This window comes from Typopeltis vanoorti, chromosome 2, assembly GCF_054136105.1.
Source record: "Typopeltis vanoorti isolate ZY-2024b chromosome 2, IOZ_Tvanoo_1.0, whole genome shotgun sequence".
Lineage (NCBI taxonomy): Eukaryota > Metazoa > Arthropoda > Arachnida > Uropygi > Thelyphonidae > Typopeltis > Typopeltis vanoorti.
In genome coordinates this window covers 142431624-142454077 of record NC_143550.1, presented here as the reverse complement: position 1 = coordinate 142454077, position 22454 = coordinate 142431624, and the positions used below count along the sequence as shown (strand labels likewise).

General features: G+C 36.3%; 1 protein-coding gene across 1 annotated transcript in view; it reads left to right on the top strand.

The window, feature by feature from the left end:
* The window catches only part of LOC150109481 (von Willebrand factor D and EGF domain-containing protein-like), a 419421-nt gene that overhangs the window by 254872 nt on the left and 142095 nt on the right, over window positions 1–22454 (top strand). Inside the window, exons 20-22 of the mRNA XM_090402470.1 lie at window positions 9194–9304; window positions 13273–13410; window positions 20884–21018. Of these exons, the coding sequence (XP_090258596.1) occupies window positions 9194–9304; window positions 13273–13410; window positions 20884–21018 (384 nt within the window). The remainder of the gene's footprint in view (window positions 1–9193; window positions 9305–13272; window positions 13411–20883; window positions 21019–22454) is intronic.

Sequence of the window (22454 nt, the reverse complement as noted above, 5' to 3'; positions counted from 1 at the left end):
AATCCTATAACAATCTTTTACTAACTTGTAAATCTATCATATCACTCCTCTTCCTCTTATCTGCTAGACTCTGCAAATTGCAGAGTCTCAATCTTTCTTCATATTCAACATTCCAAAGATCAGAAACTATTTTGGTAAATCACCTTTGGACCCTCCCGAACATCTCTTCATCCTTTTGAAAACCAGGTGACCAAGTCTGTGTACAGTAATCCATATGTGGCCTAATCAGTGCCTTATACAATGGTACCAGAATCTCCTTACTTCTACATCAGTGCCCTCTGCATCATTCTGAGAATGATGCAGAGGGCACTGCATCATTCTCAGAATTCGTTGTTGTCCTCACAATTTTGCCAATATGTCCTCTAAATTTCAGATCATTATCCACCATCATCCCAAGATCTCTTATTTCCTCCACCTACAACAGTATATCCCCCACTAAGAGTAAATTCTATGGAAACAGAACACAACCCTACTTTTTTTATGTGATCTGAGACTCGCATAACGTGATTTATATAACACAGCATTTCTGCGGAACCTAACATCCATGTTATACAAGGGTTACCTGTACATAGTTTTAAATGGTCAGTAATTCATTATTCTGCTAATCAGACTTCAATCACACCTCTCATTCCCTGAATGATAACAAGAGCAAGCGTGAATTTCAAGACCAGCATTTGCCCCTGATAACAACTTCCTTATCTCTACTTGTTAAGGTATTCTTCAGCAGCCAAGATTACTTGGCTGCTGAAGAACAACATGGAAAACCTACATATGTTTGTCAATAAAATCAACTCACTCCACAATAAAATCAAATTTACTCTAGAAGTAGAAAAAACGAACAACTACACTTCTTGGACATACTAGTTAAAAGACAAGGTAACAATTTTAAAGTGTCCATTTACAAAAAAACTACGGACACTAGATGATATCTACATTACTCTTCAAACCATCATTGGTCACATAAACAGAGCATCATCCACATGTTGAGAAATAGAGCCAGAAACTTTATCTCTGACGATGAAGTTCAGACAGAACTGTCCCAAATCGCTATAACACTATCGCAAAATAGTTATCCTCGAAACATCATCAACAAATTTCTATACAAAGACAACCAACAAGAAAGAACAGTCTCCCAGCAAATTTCAACAGCAATCATCCCCTTTATGGGTTCAATTTCCACCAAAATTGTGAGATTGTTAATAGCCCATAACATCAGGGTTGTATTTAAACCAACTACTAGCATCAGACAGGTTCTAAGATCTTCTAAGAACAGTGTTCCATTTTATAAATAATCAGGTGTGTATAATATTCCATGCACGTGCAGTCTTTCCTACATTGGACAAACTTTGAGAAGCCTGGAAATAAGACAGAAAGAACATGTTGGCGATGTAAATCACAACAGAACGATCACCTCTGGTTTAGCACATCACTTTTCAACTTCGAACCACACTATAGACTGGGATAACAGCTCTATGCCCTACGTAGAGGATGATTACAGACATCGATTATTCAAAGAAGCAGCAGTAGTGCTACGTACAGGCAGCAACCTAAACAGAAATCAAGGGGCCATACTGAATGATACTTGGAAAAATCTAATTAATTCTCTCAGTTCAACAGAACTATGGTATGCGAATAATCATATTACGCGTTTGCATGGAATGCATGTTCATGATACTTAGTAGAAAGTCTCAATTCATACAGACATGTCACGTGAACGTGTTACCCTAGCTACCTAACAGGTACTAACGTTTTTTGTATTCTTAAACCTTTTTTGCATTTATCAATTTTTTTTACTGTGCAAGCCTTGAAAAAGCTAGTCAGTTATGAGCAAATCCGGTAGGCAATATTGTACGAACATACATATGAATTAAAAATCTATGGTCAGTTTATCAATAAGTCATATTTATTACAAATTGTACTTAAACTTCATTGCACATAATGCATAATGTTTTAGGCAAAATAAAATAGTGCATATTTTAATCTTTCATAGCACAAGGATTTTAGGATTGGTTAATAAACACTGGTTTTGTCATGTAATCACCTGATGCATTACTACAAAACAGTAGAGTAATTATATTTTTGGAAACTTTGAATCTAAGAGCTGATCTTTCATTTTTCAAAATATTGGTGCGTTTTTGCACCTTTTTCCAATATAACCTGGATTCATCTGCACTGAACACCTGGTCTGCACTATAAATGTTTATAAATTTTGAGAGTTTTTTGTTTAATGAGATTTCCATTCATAGGAATTTTCTTTTGAGGTGCCATTAGAGATTTCTCCATTTTTCCATTAGAATATCGCGTACACGGGCAACGTGCTTTGCACTTATCGTTGACCCAGCAATAAACACTTTCTCGGATCTTTTTGTTTGATTGTTTGAATTGTTGATTCATTTAAATTCAAAGTCCCTGCAAAAACTCCTGGCTTTTCTCCATTTTTCAACCAATCCAAGATTTTGAATATTTTTCTTCAAGAGAAATTAATTTTGTTTTCAATGTTGGTTTTTCCCTTTCGTTGCAGTTTGTGGCCATTACTATAAAAATAATTTTTTACACAAAAAAGCAAGCATTACATATTGTATGTAACTCACCAGAAAATAAAGTGCTCAGCTTGAGATGAACACACTTATGATTTTTAATACACTTTCCTGGCAGAAACGAGGACAAATTTCAACAATAAACGTTTTATACGGTAAACAATTGAGGTACATGTGTGCTAAAGAGTATTTCCCCTAATATAAATTTGCTACTATAATTACATGCATGATACAGGCAGACACAAATTTAACGAAGATAAAATTTGATTTTTAAGTTGCGCAGTGAAAAACATATGAAAAGATAAAGGGTTACTACGATTTGTAGACCGTGTTTTTATCGGAACCGTGTTGTATAAGTACTGCGTTCAACAAGGGTTACTACAATTTTAGACCGCGTTATATGTAAACCGCATTGTATAAGTACCACGTTATATGAGGGCTACCTGTATTTAGAAATTTATGTACATTTAATCCTACAAATACAACATTTATTTTACAAATGATATTCTATCTTTTTCAATTTAGCTACTTGAATACAAATTCTACCCTACAGTTCTTCTTTATGAACTGGTCAATAACATCATCATAAAAAGATGGTTGTAACTTAATAGTTAAGTTACAACCAATGTACGACGCTAGCCAAGGTAGCTTGACTAGCGTCGGCCTTCAATACACAATGCAAAGCTCAATTATTGCCGCGCAAGCTTAAAACATCTTCTGTCTACAAAAATAAAAGCCTAAATGGAATGCTTATAAATGCATGCATTTATTAATAAATAAATATTACTTCTTTCTCAATTAATGAGCTTGCTCAGCAAGCATAGCAAGCATGGAGAATTTGCCACTGGTTGTTATTCCCCTTTATAAGGTCTTGATACATCTTTATCTGGATTCCTGTGCTCAAATCCAGAGGTGAGTGGTTTGTCGAATGTTTCCTATTAGGAGAGATTGAGAGTGTGTGGATTGCAGAAGCAGATTGATAGGAGAAAAGAGGGAATATGATAGAAACATTTAAGTTGCTTAAAGGGATTTATAGGATTGATGCAGGGGAAATGTTTCAACACTTAGCTAGAGGGGGCAAGAACAAGAGGTCATTCCTGGAAATTGAAGCGGTGTGAAGACTAGATTTTTTGCTTGGAGAGTTAGTGGAATGGGTTTTCAGAGTCAGTTGTGAGTGCTTTGTCTGTTAATAGGTTCAATAAGAGGTATGATAAATTGTGTGGATAGTTTGAGTCTCTATTGATGGGTCTTCGGACTTCATGGAGATGCATATATAATAATAATAATAATCTTTGTTTTCCAAATTTTAAAACCTTGCATTTTGCAACATTGAACTGTCAGATCCCCACTCTCTCGCCCATTCACTCAGTCTATTCAAGTCTTTTTGTAAGGCCACAACATCTGCTGTACTGCTCATAGTTTGTTCCAACTTTGCATCATCTGCAAACAACTGAATATCCCTATTCAAGTTTTCTCTAATATCAGTAACATACAGATTAAACAGCAACGGCCGAAAAATAGAATCCTGAGGCACACCAGTAGTGATTTTCTTCTTCTGGGATATTACTCCCTCCATACACAACTTGTTGATATCTGTCAGACAGCCAATTCCCATCCGGTGCACTAGTCAAATATCCAACCCCATCTGCTTTAGTTTGACTATCAAATTATCATGGGTCAAATGCTACAAACTTGCCTCCTGCCCAAACTGTCATTCCTTCTGGTCCCTTGCCAAGGCCATTTGGCAAGTTTTCTGCCAGAAAAAAATCTGAAGAATCCTTAATAACTTGAACACAAATAATCATCTTTTGTGGGATACCATCCCACAACAGATGATTAAAAATTTGTGTGTCTAACTTACAACATGGAAGCAGGCCCACATCTAGCCCATCCCAAAGAAAGGTGATAAAAGTCAACCAACAAACTACTGTCCAATTGTTCTCATTTCTGTTCTCTCTAGAATTATGGAGCAGGTCAATGACAACCAACTCTTGAACCACCTAGAGACCTGCCAACTAATCAGTGACCAGTAGAACAGATTCCACCACTTGCAATCCACAGTGCCAATTTTCTAGTTTTCACTATGCACTTCTGGACTCAAGCCATGGAAAAATTCAGAGAAACTCATATGCTTGTCCTCGACATTTCAAAAGCATTTGATCAGATTTGACACAGGGGCTTACTTAGCAAACTGTATGTAGAAGGCAGACCATAGAATGGTCTTCCTTCCACACTCTGCAAATGAATTGGCAACTTTTCACTGGCTACTCACTATGTGTCATGGTGGATGGTTTCCTCTCCTCAGATTTCACCACCAATGCAGGAGTACCCCAGTGTTCCATTCTTTCACCCACTCTCTTCCTCTTGTATAAATAAATAACCTCCTCTCACAGACTTCCAATCCTATGCATGGCTTTGCTGATGACAGTACACTACATTCCTCTTTTTAATTTGACAAACCTTGTAGTGCTCAATTATCAGAAATCTCAATATCTAATATACATATCCAATGTCTTAATTTTTGATCTCCTAGTTGTATCCCAATGGAGAAAGGACAGCCTTGTAGACTTCACTGCACCAAAACTCTGTCCTGTCTGATCTCTTGAAAGAAAGAGCTTGCATCCTTCCTGTTACTTTCAAAGTACCCACATATTCAAACATGATCAGATTTTTCTTCTTGGGCTGACCTATACCTCTGACCTCTCCTGGCACAAACACACTTCAACTATACAATTAGCATGAAATAAGCCAAATGATAATTGTTCAAGAACAAGAATCCTGTGGCATAACTCTAGATACTCTCATTTCTGGAACATTACAGCATCTTCAGCTGCCGAAAATCTTGGTGTGCGTGTTTTTTTTTTTTGTTTTTTTTTGCATAAGACACTTTCTCCCATCTTCACAGCTCTCTATACAAATCCCAAATCCACCCAATCATGAAATATTGTTCCCATATTTAGGATGGTTCGAATCCCGCCGCGGGAATGGATGTTTGTGATTGTCTGTGAAAATACTAGTGGTAGTGGTGGTGATGGACGGTAGATGATGATTGTAGTTGGGGAATTGAATGGTGAAGGCAGAGAGTTGTAGAGTAGGTGCCCTCCCTGGATGAGTCATTGGACTCCCTGGAAGTGTCATGTAATAATAATAATAATAATAATAATAATAGTGCATCTTGAAACTCACTAAACTGATCACCTCCTCTTCTTTCATTCCAACTACTACTAATTCTTTGGTACAGCCTTCCCAACTCTGCCTTCCTCAAAGAATACAGCCTTCAGTTGTTCAAAAAAAACAAAAGGTGAACAGATTCCTTGTTTCATCTTATCCTCTTGCCCACACATGGCACTTCTATAGGTCTTGCGACCTTTTGTGTGTGTGAATCAGATATGTGTGTGTGTGTGTATATACACACACACACATACACACATGCAATTAGCATGAAATATCATTAAAAAATAAGCCACATGATAATTGTACAAGAACAAGAATCCTATGGCATAACTCTAGATACTTTCATTTCTCGAACATTATATCTTCCATTCCCATACATCACTTGCTGGTATCTTTCAGATAACTAGTGTTCCTAGTCATCTGACTAATCTGTTATTCATAATGATAAAATTATAAAGTAATAGAATGGCATTCAATTACTTTATAATTTTATCATTGTGTCATCTCTTACATCTTAGTATTTAAATCTAATCTATTATCCATTGCCATGCTGTAGTCTGTTAAATGCCTTCATAGAGTTAAAAATTTTTTAAATATCACCATATAGCCATCTCTCTCTCTCTCATTTCTAGAATATTTGTCACTCCCTACTTCCCTTTCTCCCATAAAATGCAAGTAGATTCTAAAGTGAGACCTTTCTTTTACAAATCCATACTGAGTTATAACCATCAGTCCAAGTCCAAATTGGTGTTCTAGTTCTGATCAACCTCTTCAGTACTTTAACCACAACTGGGTACAGACTAATAACTGGAAGCATCTATCTTAGTAGTTAATTACATTTGACAGTGAAACCTGGATCTTACTCAGAATATGATTCACAAATTGAAAGTTACCTAGAGAAGAATGGAAAGGAATATGTTTGGTGTGACACTTAAAGACAGGATACCCTCGTCTTTGATAAGATCAAAAACAGGTACAGGACCTCATTAGTTATGTATGCATTCAAAATGGAAATGGGCTGAACACATAGCAAGATATCCTAAATTATTGACAGAATGGAGACCTATGGATGGCAGTAGACAAAGCGTAAGACCAAGGAAGAGATGTCTCAAGATGAAATTGTTAGGATTGCTGGAATGCAGTGGATGAGAAAAGCTGAATATTAAATGGAATGGAGAAAATTGGAGAAGAACTTCATCCGGCTACGGACCAATCCAGGTTAAAGAAGAATAAGTCTTAGTACTGTTCTTGTGCACTAATACTATTTTGCCTTTTTTTCTACCTCTATAAGATCTTCTCTGTTTCCTAACTCTCATTAACCAGGTAAAGGTTGAAGTCAGCCCCTTTTCACACTCTCTAAAATTAGTAATAGCATCTAACGTATTGATATACCATATCAATACATTGTTAATTTATTAACTTTTAGTCGTTAAAAGAGAATGAACAAAGCAAGAGACTGAAAGAATTCCTCTTGTTCACTCCATATCTCCACTGGATTTCCTTTGGCCTAACCGAGAAGTCTCAAGTATTATTATAATTATTATTATTATTCAGGCCTCCAGGGAGTCAAAAGACTCATCGTGGGAGATCCTTCCCAGGAAACACACAGTCTTTCATACCACTCCTTGAACTCAGTAATTGTTCTTGCTCTCACCACTCTATTTAGGCAATGCATTCCACGGTTCAAACACTCTCCTTCATTTGCCCATCAGCCACTCCTCATCCCCTTGCTCACAGCTTCCTTTCGTAACTTCCAGGGATGGCCCCCCTTTGTCATCGCTCCTTCCCGCTGTTCCACCAAGCAAAAGAACCCTAGTGCCAACCCTGTAACTACCTCTCAACAGTTTAAAAGTCTGAATAATGTCACCTCTCCTCCTTCTTCTATCTACCAAACTCTGCAGTCCACATTCCCTTAGCCAATCCTCATAACTAACATTGTATAGTCCTGAAATCATCTGTGTTATCTGCCTCTGTACCCTTTCCACAGTTAATTTATCCCCTTCAAATCCTGGGGACCAAATCTGAGAACAATAGGCTAAGTGTGGTCTGATCATGGTCTTATACAATGGAATGATTACTCTCTGCAGGTCAGTGTCCTTCTCATTATTGCAGCAATCCTTTGTGTTACCTTCACCACCTTTGCAATGTGTCCCTTGAATTTCAGGTTTCTATCAATCATCAACCCCCAGATCTCTTGTCTCCCCTACTTCCTCCAGTACAGCTCCTCCAATCAATTATGCAGCTCCCATCGATGGATCCCAAACTTCAAGACTTTACATTTTGCTGCATTAAATCGACATCCCATTCATTTGCCCATCCGTCTAGTTTGTTCAAATCCTCTTGGTTGGCTGCCACATCTGCACTATTACTAATAACACTTCTCAGCTTCACATCATCTGCAAACAACTGAATATCCCCCTGCAATCCATTGACAATGCCATTGATATAAAGGTTAAACAATACAGGTCCCAGTACTGATCCCTGTGGGACCCCACTTGTAACCTTCTGCCTCCTTGATATTGTCCCACCATACACAACTCTCTGATACCTATCAGCCAGCCAATCCTGAACCCAGTTGACTAACCTGACATCTAAACCCATCTGCTATTATCATTGTTGCTCTTTTTTTTTTGTTTTTTTGTTTACAATTCTTCTTGTCTCTTTTTTTTTTTTTTTTGCCTGTATATTATACACCTATTATACTCCAAGAGCCTGTATAGCTCAGTAGAAGTGGCATTTGCGCTCTATGGCACTTGACTGCACAACGAAAGGCATTCGAACCTAGTCACCCAACTAGAGAACATTTTCTAAGCATTTTCTTGACTGGTTCCTGAGTTAGTCGATCTCTGGCATGGGCAAGCAGGTTTTTACTCCCTGGAACTCGGGTTTTTTGTCCTGTAAACTCAAGAAAATCATCCGTTGAATCCACAGTATTTTCAGACATTAAAAAAATATTGTGTTAGCATTAGGGACCACAAGATGGCAGCCCTTGCCAACTGTTTTCTTCACTGTGTACCGATTAATTAGTGATAGCCTTGGGACAGCTATCTCTGATTGGCTACCAGTGGAGTTTCAATTGCCCAATCAGTCTCAAAAAAGTTAGATAGGGAGAAAATGGCCTCACCTACTTCCTGTACGGTAACAAAAAGTTTTTTTTTTTTTTTTTTTTTTTTTTTTAATTAGACTCCAATGGAACAATATGTGGTCATATCTTATAAAAGTTGAATATGTTCATTGTAAGATTCAAATTAATTTCTCATAGTTTAGTTTTATATGAAATGAAATAATAGGCTTAACATTACTGTACTGCATTCTTAAATCAAAATCTGATTATGACCTGTTTTATCAATGAAATAAAATTTAGGCCTTGTAATTTTTAATACACATTATACCTATTTATTAATTTAAAAGGTGAGTAGATTACTTAAAATATTGATATAATTTTCAGATTTAATTTTATTTAACAATGTATTACATGTTAGGCACTTACTGTGAGCAGAAAAATAATCCCTGTAACTCTTCTCCTTGCGTTCACGGAGCTTGTATAATTACTGGCAGTGATTTCATATGTCGATGTCCAGCAGAATATTCAGGTTTGTAATCATGTTTATTTTTCAAAGAAAGATTTGTGTCAATGCGTAGTTGATAGACTTACTCGTACATATTTGTTTATGCTGTTCTCATAGAATTATCAGCTTTTCATATTACAATAGTCTAGTTAATTCAGGCTGAGTAGATAAATTATCAGCTCTGAATTATGAATCAAGCTATTATACAACATTTATATAAAATTTCTTTGTCCTCCCCCTCCCCACACCAATTTCTCATCAAATTGGAAGAGTATATATACCAAAAAAAAAAAAAAAATACCTGAAGCCATTATTAGGAAGAGGTTGCAAGACCAACAACCTTTTCTTGTTTATGTAAATTCACAAGACACACAACTGGTTTAAAAATCTGCCTAGTTTCCCCAAAAATTGAAGAACATTTTTCAGTAATGTGATGTGGCTTCATTCTATGTCTACATCCCTCTACCCTCCTAAGAGCATAGCACATTTTTAGCATGACTTCCCTTCTGCATATGTGTTAGCTCAAAATTAGGATAAAATTGTATAAAATACAAGGATCATGAAGTTAGCCTTCCACAAAAAAACAGAAAGAACATAACAAAAATAAGCGATTTTAAAATATTGCTATTCTTTTCATGATCAGCAAATAGTTATTGTCATAATCATCTTCGTTTATTGATAATTTTACATTTATAAATAGGGAAACCAATCAAAACAAATAAGTAGTCTGTATACACTGAGACTTGGAGGTTGTCATGACATGAAGGAAAACCAGGCTTCTCTGTCATATGCTAATTGAACGATCTCTGATGCAGAGAGTTGGGGGGAAACGGGAAGAATATTGCTGATGCAAAGGGTACAGAGGGGTGGATGTCTGAATTGGTGGCTGAGCCATTTTATTTGGTTTCTTTGAACAGTGTTGACTAGAGAATCTTGCTGGGTTTCATCTAATATAGTAGAGGTTGGGAATGTGGTCTTCCCAGGAGTAATCCAGGTTATTTCTTAGACAAGTAGTTCCAAAGCTATTTATAATATTGGTTGCCGCTTTTTTTGAGATGTTTCAGGTCTGGGAGCCTGAAATAATAAAGAAACATTTGTTTCACATGCTATATTTAGGCTGTTTTCCTATCAGAAAATGTGTTTGTTTTATTTTTTTTTTTATTCCATCTGTCTCACAATTCAAATACGACACTGAAAGTTTTATATACTACTTGCATTTATTTTATGCCACCACCACATAAAAAATTAATAAATAGTTTCACAGTGCTATGAAGGCTTTCTTTGCTATTTTCTAAGGAATAAGAAGAAAATAACTATCACTGTGTCAGGATATATTACAAGCAAGAAAACAATTTTTAATTCTTCACAAAGTGGATTTGCATTGCATTTTTAGAGAATCAAACCTTAAAGATTTTATAATTTTTTTTTTATAAACACAACAATCCTTTTTATATCTTTTAAATTAGTATGCTAATTACTTAACATTGAACAGAAAAATTCAAATAATTTTCTTCTTCCAGAAAATAAGTATTACAACTTGATTTTCTGGATGTAAACTAAACTTTTTATTCTTGTAGCCGTAGAGGCATTCTAAGTTCTTAAATGCAAAATGTGCTTTGTCAGTTGCTTCATTCATTCATTCATATGGAGTTTTCTCCCCCTTCCCTATTGGGGCGAGTTGAGCCCCTTCATGGGGGGGTTAAGTATTTACGGCTGTAGATCTGTGTGTGTTCATGGGGCCGGTTTGCCTGCTTGCGGAATGAAAAACCCCAGATAAACTGGGGGGGAAAAACCCTGCTGTCCACGCCCAAGACCGGCTAACTTGGCAATGGCTGAGGAAGATTCTTAAGCTCCTCATGTCGGTGATGGGAATCGAACCCAGGACACTCCTTCCCCAGGCATATGGTTGCGAAGCGCAAAGCCACTAGGCTAACCGTGCGGTGTCAGTTGCGAAGAACCACTTATGGTAAACTCTGTTGAAGCGACTGGCTTTTCAGAAAATTATGCATGCAGATAGTGAGTATCACTGTGGGAAGAGTAGTAACTCTGTCTCTTCCCACCAATAGAGAGTCAATCTGGATGACACTAAATGAAGTGTATACACAGTTATTTAGTAACAACTAAGTGACTGTATATAATTTGTTGCAAATAACAAATACTTTTATTCTTGGCATTTCTAATAATAAATACAGTTAACTATTTTATTACTGTAGATGAAAAACAGAGTAAATGTATGTACGTCATTACATTATATGACTCCAGTATCTAATATGCAATATTCATTATTGACGATTAAGTACTAAAATTGATTTGGCATGTACTACTCAAAAGTCGTTTCAGTGTTTGCAGATGATGTGAAGCTTGAAAGTGTTATTAATAATAGTGCTGATGTGGTGACCCTTCATGAGGATTTGAATAAGCTGGACAGATGGGCAAAAGATTGGGAATATTTAATGCAACTAAATGTGTAGTCTTGAAATTTGGGATCCACCAGTAGGAGGCTGAATACTTTAGTGATGGAACTGTACTAGTGGAATCAAAGGAGGCAAGGGACCTTTGGGTGATAATGGATATAAATTTGAATTTTAAGAGACATTATTTCATCGTTGGAGGTACATGCTATTGCACACAGTGCTCATCCAACCATGCTTTAAACTGATTCAATGTGTCTATACCCACAACACACTCATGCAATGCATTCTGCTCACTAACCATGCTCCATGCAAAGAACCCACTCCTCCTCTGCTCACACCCTCCTTATACAGTTTTATACAGACATATCATAATGGTGGTGATGGTAATCCTGAGGATTTCTGCAATACTGCATGGATGATAACCAGTAGAGATAGAAGAGTGGTGATTTCATTGTCTAAAGCCCTGTGCTCAGATCTGGTCACCGGGATAAATTAAACGTTGAGAGAGTGCAAAGGTGGATATCAAAAATATTAGAGATATTTTGCTATCTACCTTTGAATGGGAAGATGTGGTATGATTGACACATTTAAGCTGTTAAGAGGTAGTTACAGGATTGACAATAGGTACATCGTTTGTGTGCTGGGACAGGGAAGGAGGAGCATGGTCAAAGAGCCATACCTGGAAGTGGTGAGCAAGAGGGTGAGAAGTGGCTTTTTGTATGGATGATGGTTGGACTATGGAATGCATTGCCTGATAGGGTGTTAAGAGTATAAACAGTGAATAAGTTTAAGGAGTGGTAAAAATAAGAATCTCCCTACATCTACAATTCAGTGTCCTTCGCATCATTCCCAGAAGCCTTTGTGTTGAATTGGTATAACAAGTCAATATTTTTGTTGCAGTAATATTTAAGAGATATGTAATTGATTATACTGTTTGTTCAGATAAAATCTTAGATATTATTATTATTACCCAAGACCCCATGGAGGCAAAGACTCATCTAGGAGGTCCTTTTATCACAAAATGTGTAAGATCCTAATTTGGAGGGAAATAGCAGAACTTCATTTAATGACCAAAGCAAATATATACAGTACATACATTATTACTTGTTTCCCTGAAGATATCTGTATGATAGTTGTAAATGAAATTCTGGAATCTTAAATTATATTATTAAGTTAAATTATACTTATCTTCATTAAATTATATTTATATTCCCTAATCAAATGTGCATGTGTGTGTGTTTTTTTATTTGAATCTCACTCATGAGCAGTGGGAAACCTGTTGTACATTTTAGTATTATGAATAGACTAAGAGTTAGATAAATTCCATAAATCCTCCAGGAGACGTTAATGAAGGTAATGCAGGTAATGGTGATTTCACTCCAAGTAATGAAAATCAGATATCACTCAGAGACATTCACAAACATCCATATGTATTTGTTAGAGAGTATTGATGTTATTTACTCAGCCAATCTAGCCTGCTTTAAGTTTATTTATTTAAAACATTTTAATTAAGTAAACTTAAAATGTGCTTCAAACAATCCTGTTCTCATTTTTAAAGGTGTTTTCAATATTTTTTAGGGAAGTTGTGTGAACAAGAGGAAGATGCTTGTAAGTCTAATCCTTGCTATCAAAATGCTACCTGTTCCAGTTTGAAAAGTAAAGCAATTTGTGGACCCTGTCCTAGTGGCATGACAGGAAATGGTTTCCATTGCATTGGTAAGTATTGCTTGGTATTTAGTCTAATGATTTGGAATGAGAATATATAGTGGTGATAAAAGTACTATGTTTCTTCACATTAATTTTCCTCCCAAGACTTTTTTGAAAGATTATGTCAGTTTAAAGTTGTAGGCACCTTCTTGGACTACTGAATTGGTATAACAAGTCAATATTTTTGTTGCAGTAATATTTAAGAGATATGTAATTGATTGTACTGTTTGTTCAGATAAAATCTTAGATATTATTATTATTATTATTACCCAAGACCCCACAGAGTCAAAGACTTATCTAGGAGATCCTTTTATCATACACACAGCTCATCATGTACCGTGCTTTAAATACACTCAAATTCTCTGCAGACACCACACTCTCAGGCAAGGCATTCTGATCATTCACAACTCTGCATGAAAAAACCTGCTTCTCACTCCCCTACTCATACACTCTTTATACGGTTTCCAGGAATGACCTCTGGTTCTCCCCTGATCTCCCACTGTTTTCTGTAGAACCTCTCCAGCATTGATCCTATAACAATCCCTTAATAACTTGTAGGTCTCTATCATATCTCCCCTCTTCCTCCTGTCCACTAGACTCTGCAAGTTGCATCTTCTCAATCTTTCCTCATACTTGACATTCCAGAGGTTAGAAACTACCTTAGTCAGTCGCCTCTGGACCCTTTCCAACATCTCTTCATCCTTCTGAAAACAAGTTGACCAAATCTGGTCACAATAATCCATGTGGCCTAATGAAAGCCTTATACAACGGAACAAGAATCTCCCTACTTCTACACGTCAATGTCCTCCTAATCACTCCCAGAAGCCTTTGTGTTGTCTTCACAATTTTGGATGTGTGCCCTAAATTTCAAATCCTTATCCACTATCACCCCCAAATCTCTTATTTCCTCTACCTCCAACAATATATCCTCACCAAGCACAAATTCTTCATCCCATTTTTGTTTTCCAAATTTTAAAACCTTACATTTTGCAACATTGAACTCACTTCCCCATTCCCAATCACTCAATTTATTCAAGTCTTCTTGTAAGCCACAACATCTTCTCTACTTTTCATGGTTCGTCCCAACTTTGCATCATCTGCAAACAACTGAATATCTCCATCCAAATCTTCACCAATATCATTAATATATAAGTTAAACAGCAATGGCCCTAAAACGGACCAATCAGGCACACCACTAGTAACTTTCCTTTTCCTGGATATCGCTCACCCATACATAACTTGTTGATAATCAGATAGCCAGTCTCCAATTCAATGCACCAATCTAATATCCAACCCCATCGACTAGTTTGACTATCAACTTATCATGCTGAATCTATCAAAAGCCTTTGCAAAATCTAAGTCTATTACTGTGTATCCTTCTCCTTTTTCCTTGGAAGCATTCACCTTATTGTAATAAGTAGATTACTAAAACATGACCTCCCTTTAGTAAATCCATGCTGTCCATGAAAGATAATACCATTGCTGTCAACTCAATTCTGTATCCTAGTTCTCACAAACTTCTCCAACAACTTGACTACAACACCTGACACACAGATAGACCTATAGTTTGATTCTTGAGTTCTATCACCTACTTTATGAAGTGGCACAATCTTGCCCTCCTTCCACTAATTAGGAACTTGACCGAGCGTGCAAGACTCATATTAAAAAAATATGTCAAGGCCAGCGTCATCTCCCTGACACATTCTTTCCAAATACATGGTGATATATTATCAAGTCCCACAACCTTATTTACATCTAGTTTGCTGAACTCCCCATACACCTTTGCTCACTTACAGTCAGTCTCTTCCCCATCATCAACTGCTCTCAATCTCTCCATGAATTCACATTTGCAAGATTGAAAGACCTTTATGAACTGCTCATTAAGCATCTTCACTACAGCTGTCTTTATACCATTTTCTCCAATGAATGTCATCCTTCCATAATCATTCTTTCTTTTGCTGGCTACATATCAAAAGAACTCCTTAGGATTCTTTTTGGCTTCATTAGTTAACTGCTGTTCATACCTCTCTTTAGCTACCCTTACCAACCAAGTTACCTGCCTTGCTTGGTCTTTGTAGTCCTCATGGAATTTGTTATTTCCACTTCTCTTATGGTGCCTTCATAATGCCCTTTTTCTCTGTATCGCATGCTTAATCTCTTTATTCATCCATTTCACACCTACCTTATTTAACCTTCTCACCCTTGGAATACATTTAGACATTGCATCTACTAGATAGTTTTTGAAAATCCCCCAAGCTGCATTGATCTCTTTTCCAGCAAACTCCTCATTGCATGCTGTATCTGCAAACTGTCTCCTGAGCTCTTCATAATCGCCTCCCCCCCCCCCCTTGTAGTTCCACATATACCCTTTTCTTACAGAGGTCCTCACACTTCTGGCAACCACCCAGGTAATCACCTCATGGTCACTTTCACCAATTGCTGGGTGATTTGACACTTCATTTATAATTACATCCTCTGATGAGATGACCAAATCCAAGACTATCAATCCTTGCGTGCCCTCTGTTACTTACTGTCTGAGGTAGTTATCTCTCAAAAACTCAAGAAACTCATTTTCTTTACTTCCATTTGCTATCTCATCATTCCAGTCTATATTGCCATAATTAAAATCGCCCATGATGATCACTCTTTTCTTATTTGCTTGGCTAATTTGATTATACATTTCATAGTCACTGCCATCCACATTTCCTAGTCTATAACAACATCCAACCAAGTATTTCATTCCATTCACCTCTATCTCACACCATACTGCCTCAAAACCACTTGCACTATTTCCCTCTTTCATCTCTACTTTGTATGGACATAACTCTTTCTCTATCATCAATAGCACTCCCCCTCCCTTTTTAGCCCTTCTATCCTCACGAAACACATCATACCCTTCCATCTCTATTCCTGTCTGGATGTCGTCCTCATCTAACCATGTCTCACTTATTCCTACAATTTTTGGGTGAACAGACTCAATTAGTGCTACCATTTCATCTGCCTTGTTTCTTACACTTCTAGCATTTGTATATAAACACAACAGGCTCATTCCTGGATCTACAGCTAGTTCCACTGAAACCACTCATTTGATGGGATCTCTCCATGCTCGACTGGGGCCATTTCCCTTTCTGCTTATTCATTTTAGAACCCTCTTCAATTCTGTTTCCTCTTGATCCCAGGTCATCCTATTTCTTTCCTGTCTACACATCCTCTTGGAGCATCCACCTTTCTCATGCTGGGTATCCCTGTCCATCCTGAGCCTCCCCATTTCCCTGTTCATCCTGCACACCCATTCACTCATTTTCCATACTCATGCCACTTACTTCCTCATTCATAACCACCTCTTCAATCTCTCCTGTCATACTCTCCTGCTCTTCCATATCACTTCCCACTTGATCTGATTCATTCTCTGTACTCACTTCTCTACTTTCCAGCAACAGTCTCTCCAAGCGACTCACACCATAGCCACTCAAATGCAGTCCATCGCTCCCATACAGTTCACTTTGTCCTTCAAACTCATTCCACACATTAACAAATGGTACTCCCCTCTCCTCACACATTTCAGCCAACATATCATTCTTAATCCTTGCTCTCTGCCTCATCTCACCACAGTCATACCTATAGAATTTCTTCTCTTAAAATGCTAAGCAAATACATAATTAAGAATTTATTTTATATCAGTATAAGTATTACATAACCAAAAGTAATATTTTAACTATTATTTTTAAAATAATAGTTAAATGTGCTTAAGTTATCTTCTTCAATGCTATATTTATTCCTTATCATAAGTTGGGGATCTGAGTTCAAGGTTATATTGTGAGTGGTGTAAAATTTGTGATTTTTATCTGTTTTATTGTTTTTTCTTTAGAAAATTAGTGTTTTACAGTATATTTTGTGTTTTACAGTATATTTTGTGTTTTTAGAGTATTTAGTGTCTTTATAACTTATCTTTATTGTGATATTGTAATATTAAACACAGAGGAAATGGAATACTAACAAAGACAGCAACGTAGTGAACAAGAAGGTTTTCTCCACTAAAGACAATAGTGAAAATAATTTATCCTCCAAAATTGTTAGGTTTAAGCAGATTATTAGAATAGACAATGAGGAAATTACAAAAAGTCGAGTGGCATTTAGAGGAAATCGGGAAGAATAAAAAAAAAGTTCAGCAGCAAAATGAAAAACAACAAAGCACAAAATCAGGTAAGTTAGTGTGTAATAATGAAAATCTGGTAAGTAAAGTTCATTGGAAAAAGGAGGATGTTATTTGTATGCTGACTGTCTTAAAACATGCCATTGGTGAGCAAATTATAACAGCAAGTTTTCCTAGAGCAAAAATTAAAAATATAACATGGGCAGTTGAAAAACAGAAAAGAAAAGCAAAAGAGGTTATAATTCTGGTAGGTACCAATGACTTAACTATTGATAAATTCAGTATGAGAGGGGATGTAAAACGGTTTTTGGAAGAAGCGAGAGTAAAGAGTGAGGAAGTAAACATTGTTACTATATTACCTAGATATGATGGAAATGAATTACGATGAAAGGCTATGGTGGCAAACAATTTAATCTGTAAGTGTGTAGAAAGAATGATGTGAGTTTGAGGGAAGATTGGATTTGTATAAGAGGGATGGCCTACACTTGAATGCATTTGGCATAAGGATCTTGAAAAATTATTAATTGATATGAGACCTAATACAGAAAGTCAGTGAAACTGAATTCTGATGGGAGGAATCATGAGAATTATTAATGGAAATGATTATGGAGAGTGAACGATTCTGTGTTCATCTGGTTTGGACCTATCAAGCATGTCTAAAGATGTATGCATAAGTAAGGAACTAGATACGAACAGAGATCTGCAAGTTGTCGAACTGTGTCATGTGCAGGGAACACTTATTATGTCTGTATACAAATTCTAGGAGTATCAGAAACAAAGGAATAGAGTTTGTTTCCTTGGATAATATATTGTGACCTCATATTGTAGGCATTAGAGAGACCTGGCTATCAAAGCAGACATACTAACTGGTATTGAGTGAAAAGGGTACAGTATTTTTAGGAAGGATAGATAGGATAGGAGAGGAGGGGATGACGTGCTGCTAATGATATCAGATGACTTGAATCCAGTTAGAATTGAGACCTATGACTGCGGTACTAGTGACAATTTTTTATGTGGCAGTGAGTATGAAGTCATCTGGTGTGAGGTGGAGTCTAACAATCAAATTCATACTGTGGTGTTGTTACAGACCTGGTGGATCAGTTGCTAGTGACAAGGAAGTGCACCAAATAAATATGATAGGTGCAAAAAAGGGTAATCATAATGAGGGGGTTTGAATTATCCAAACATTGATTGGGTAGCTGTGAAATATCATGAGAAGAATGAAACTGAATTTATTGAGCTGTTGCGAGACAGCTTCCTCAAGTAGCATGTGATAGAAAGAACTCGTGGTCAAAGAGTGTTAGATCTGATTATAGTGCCAAAGGGGGTTTCAGTTAAAGACAACTATTCTGCCTCCAGTCAGTGAGTGATCATGTGGTACTCATTTGGAAAGTGATTAGGTTTATGAATGTTCCATTCAGAAAAGGTTACATGCTTAACTACAAAGCAGAAAATTATGACTAACTGAGGTTGTTGTTAATTTCCTGGAACATTCTCTCAGAACAAGTGGTGATATATTTTTGAACACTACATTAACATCAATATTGATGTTATTATAAAATGTTGGATTCTGTGCCATGGTATCAGTTGTTGAATGGGAAGGATGTGAAGAATAAATAGAGTAGGAGTGAAATGGATGTGTAATCTAATTAAGCAAGAGATTTGTAAAAAAAGATGATGTGGAATGCCATGTGCATAAGGATGATGTCAGTTATGATAATTATAAGCATCAGGCCGGAAGAGTCACTGTTGTATAGAAAGTTAAGTCTGAGTATGAAAAGAAAATGACTGTACAAGTTAAAGAAAGAATGAATCTGAAAGAATAAACCTACTGAATACAGATGGCTGATGCAGAAGTGATTGTTCAACTAACGAGTAGCCATTTTGCTAAAAGCTGTCAACCTGGTATATGCAACATTGAATTCACTGCTACGTCTTCACTGTAAGTACTAAAGCTGTTGCACGAACTGAATAAGAATTCTTCAATAGAAACTGATGGGATATCAACAGAGTGCAGATTTCTAAAAGATTGTTCAGCTGAACTGGCATTCCTTTAGCCAGGCTATATAATTTGAGTCTCAGAACAGGAAAGATTAAACAAACCTGGGAAGAATGTATGGTAATCCCATTGTACAACCATGGTGCAAAGACTGATGTATCCAACTGTTGACCAGTGAGTGGTAGTGAAGATTTTGGAAAAGTTGGTAGGGAACACATTCAGAAATGGGTTGACTTAGAATCTTTACTTTGCAATGAATTAGAAGTTGAGAATGAATGTTGTCAAGCAGGGGGATGAGGGCTAGATTTTTGTCTCATAGAATGGTGCATGATTGGAATGGATTGCCCTTGGATGTTGTGTGTACAAGTGGTGTGAATGAATTCAAGAACAGGTATGACAGCTGGTGCAGATATTATGGCCTCCCTCAGTGAGTTCCTGACTCCTTGGAGTCAGGAACTCACTGAGGGAGGCCATAATATCTGTGAGGCCTTGGTCTGAGACCCGAAAAACTGATGTCTGAGCCAGGAACTCACCTCTTAATAATAATAATAATAATGTGGTAATAATAATAATAATAATAATAATTAGTGATAATGCATTGCTTCTTCATGGACAGTGGATGAAGTCCACAAGAATTTATGGATACTGAGTTTATATTTATATTCTGGTGCACTCCAGATCTTGCATTCTGTTATAGATCTTTTACTTTGTTTTGGCTCATTTTTAATAGTAACATATGATATATAACATTAATGTACATCAGGACTGGCTGAAGGTTTTGCGAGGTCTCAGGAAAAAGTTATTAGTAGGACCTCTCGTATTTGCCGGTGCCTTTTATCATTGTCTGTACCCTGTACCGGCAATGATAAAAGGACAAAGAATCAATATAAATTTAATTAAAATATTTCCTATATCAATACATCTCTGAAACATCAAAAATTCTGTCATCAAATTTTCTTAGAAATTTGAAAGTGTGGGGCCCCCTCTGAGCATGCAGGGCTTTGGTCTGAGACTGGAAAAACTGACGTCTGAGCCAGTCCTGATGTACATGATGATTTTGTTGACTTCATTTGCCTAAATAATTTCATAAACAATATTCACTGATGGCAACTTTGTGCTGACAAAGTAGCTATTTAGTGTCAAGACAATGCACTTTTGAAAAGTCAATATCTTGAAAGACAATGCCTGCCACAAGGCCATTCTGGTATCCAGTAATAATAATAACATATAATAAAGCAGTATTTTAAATGATATTTTAAAGCATACTGTTTTAAAAATATACTGAAAAATTTTTTTTCTGATCTAATTTATTCCTAATGTAATTTTATAGACATAGATGACTGTGCCAAAAATCCTTGTTATCCAGGAGTAACCTGCCATGATGTCGCAGCACCAGCAAGAGGTTTTATATGTGGTCCATGTCCAGAAAACCTGACTGGAAATGGTATACACTGCGAGAAAAATGGTATGTTGTGGTTACATATATATGTATGTGTGTGTGTGTGCGTCTGTTTGTCTGTGTATTGTATCAGATTTAGATTCAAATCATCTCCATTATAATTTGAAATTTTTTTATAGTTATTTCAAGTGTATCTGTATTTTTGAGATAGATTTCTGATAATTTATTTATATGTCTAAATTGCTTAGACATGTAAAAAATAAAAATATATATTCTTTAAATATTTTTGTTCATCATTTCTAATAATTATTTAAGCAATACTTGTGGAAAATGTTTTTCCATAATTCTTATGGAAAAACACTTGAATTCTTATTACTTTATGCCACTGATAAATATTGGATTTTGCCAGTGGTTATTATTAATTTATAATTTCATGTTTACTTCTGTAATGCAGTCAGAATGACCATACCAAAAGTATTCTTTGGAAAAGATATGGGCTTGAATTTCATCATGAGATGGAACTTTATACTTAAGTTACCTAGCCTCATACACATGGTGCAGGGTTTCATTCTGCATACATGCAAGAGAATGCATTCGATTTATAGACAAAAAATACATTTTAGTAGATGTAGAACTGGCCGCCTGACTTTAAAATAAAATCAAATGATGCTGATAAAATGCCTCAATGCCTAATAGGTATTACAAAACTTCTGACCAAAAAGAAGTGTTATTTATTAAAAGTATAATTTTTAACATTAGTTTCAATGTCAGACTAATTATTTTACTATTTCAGATGAAAACTCATCTTAAAAAAGCATAATTAATCTTGTTCTGTTTTTTGTCATACAAGGGCAGGACAAAAGTAATACCTCCTTTTTTATTTCTTTAGATTTGAGTACAGCAGAAAGCTTTACATGTTCACTGAGTGGACAATAGTAGTCATTAATTCCACCACGATGAGTGGCACCGTGATTGGTCACATGAGCCATTTTGAAGTAGTTCAAAATAATGGCTGTTCCAGATGCACACATCTGTTCCAAATGTGTGCATCTGGCAACAGGAGCAAAAAGAGTGGTGAAACAGCTTAATGTTGCTATTGTAACGTTTGTGGATGACAAGGAGCTGAAACAAGTTGAATGAAGAGTAAGGACTTTTATGGAATACAGGGTCTCACTCACTTATTGTGACAAAAGTGTATCGAGAATAATGAAGACTTTATTCAAATGACAGAATGTTCACAAAAGATGAAGAATAATCCATGTGAAAAACATTGCTAAATGAATTATATTTTCTGATGAAAGTAATAGGAGACATTACAATTAGCAGATTTTATTAGAAACTGTAGGAGCTGTAGAAAAATATTTATTTTATTTATACACTGATGCTGAATGTAGTGTGTATCAGTATACTCCCTACTCTCTCCACAAAAAATCTGCCTTTCACTCTCTTACAAAATCCTCACAGTTTCCTGGGATGTTTTTTCATTCCATGAAATATCCTAT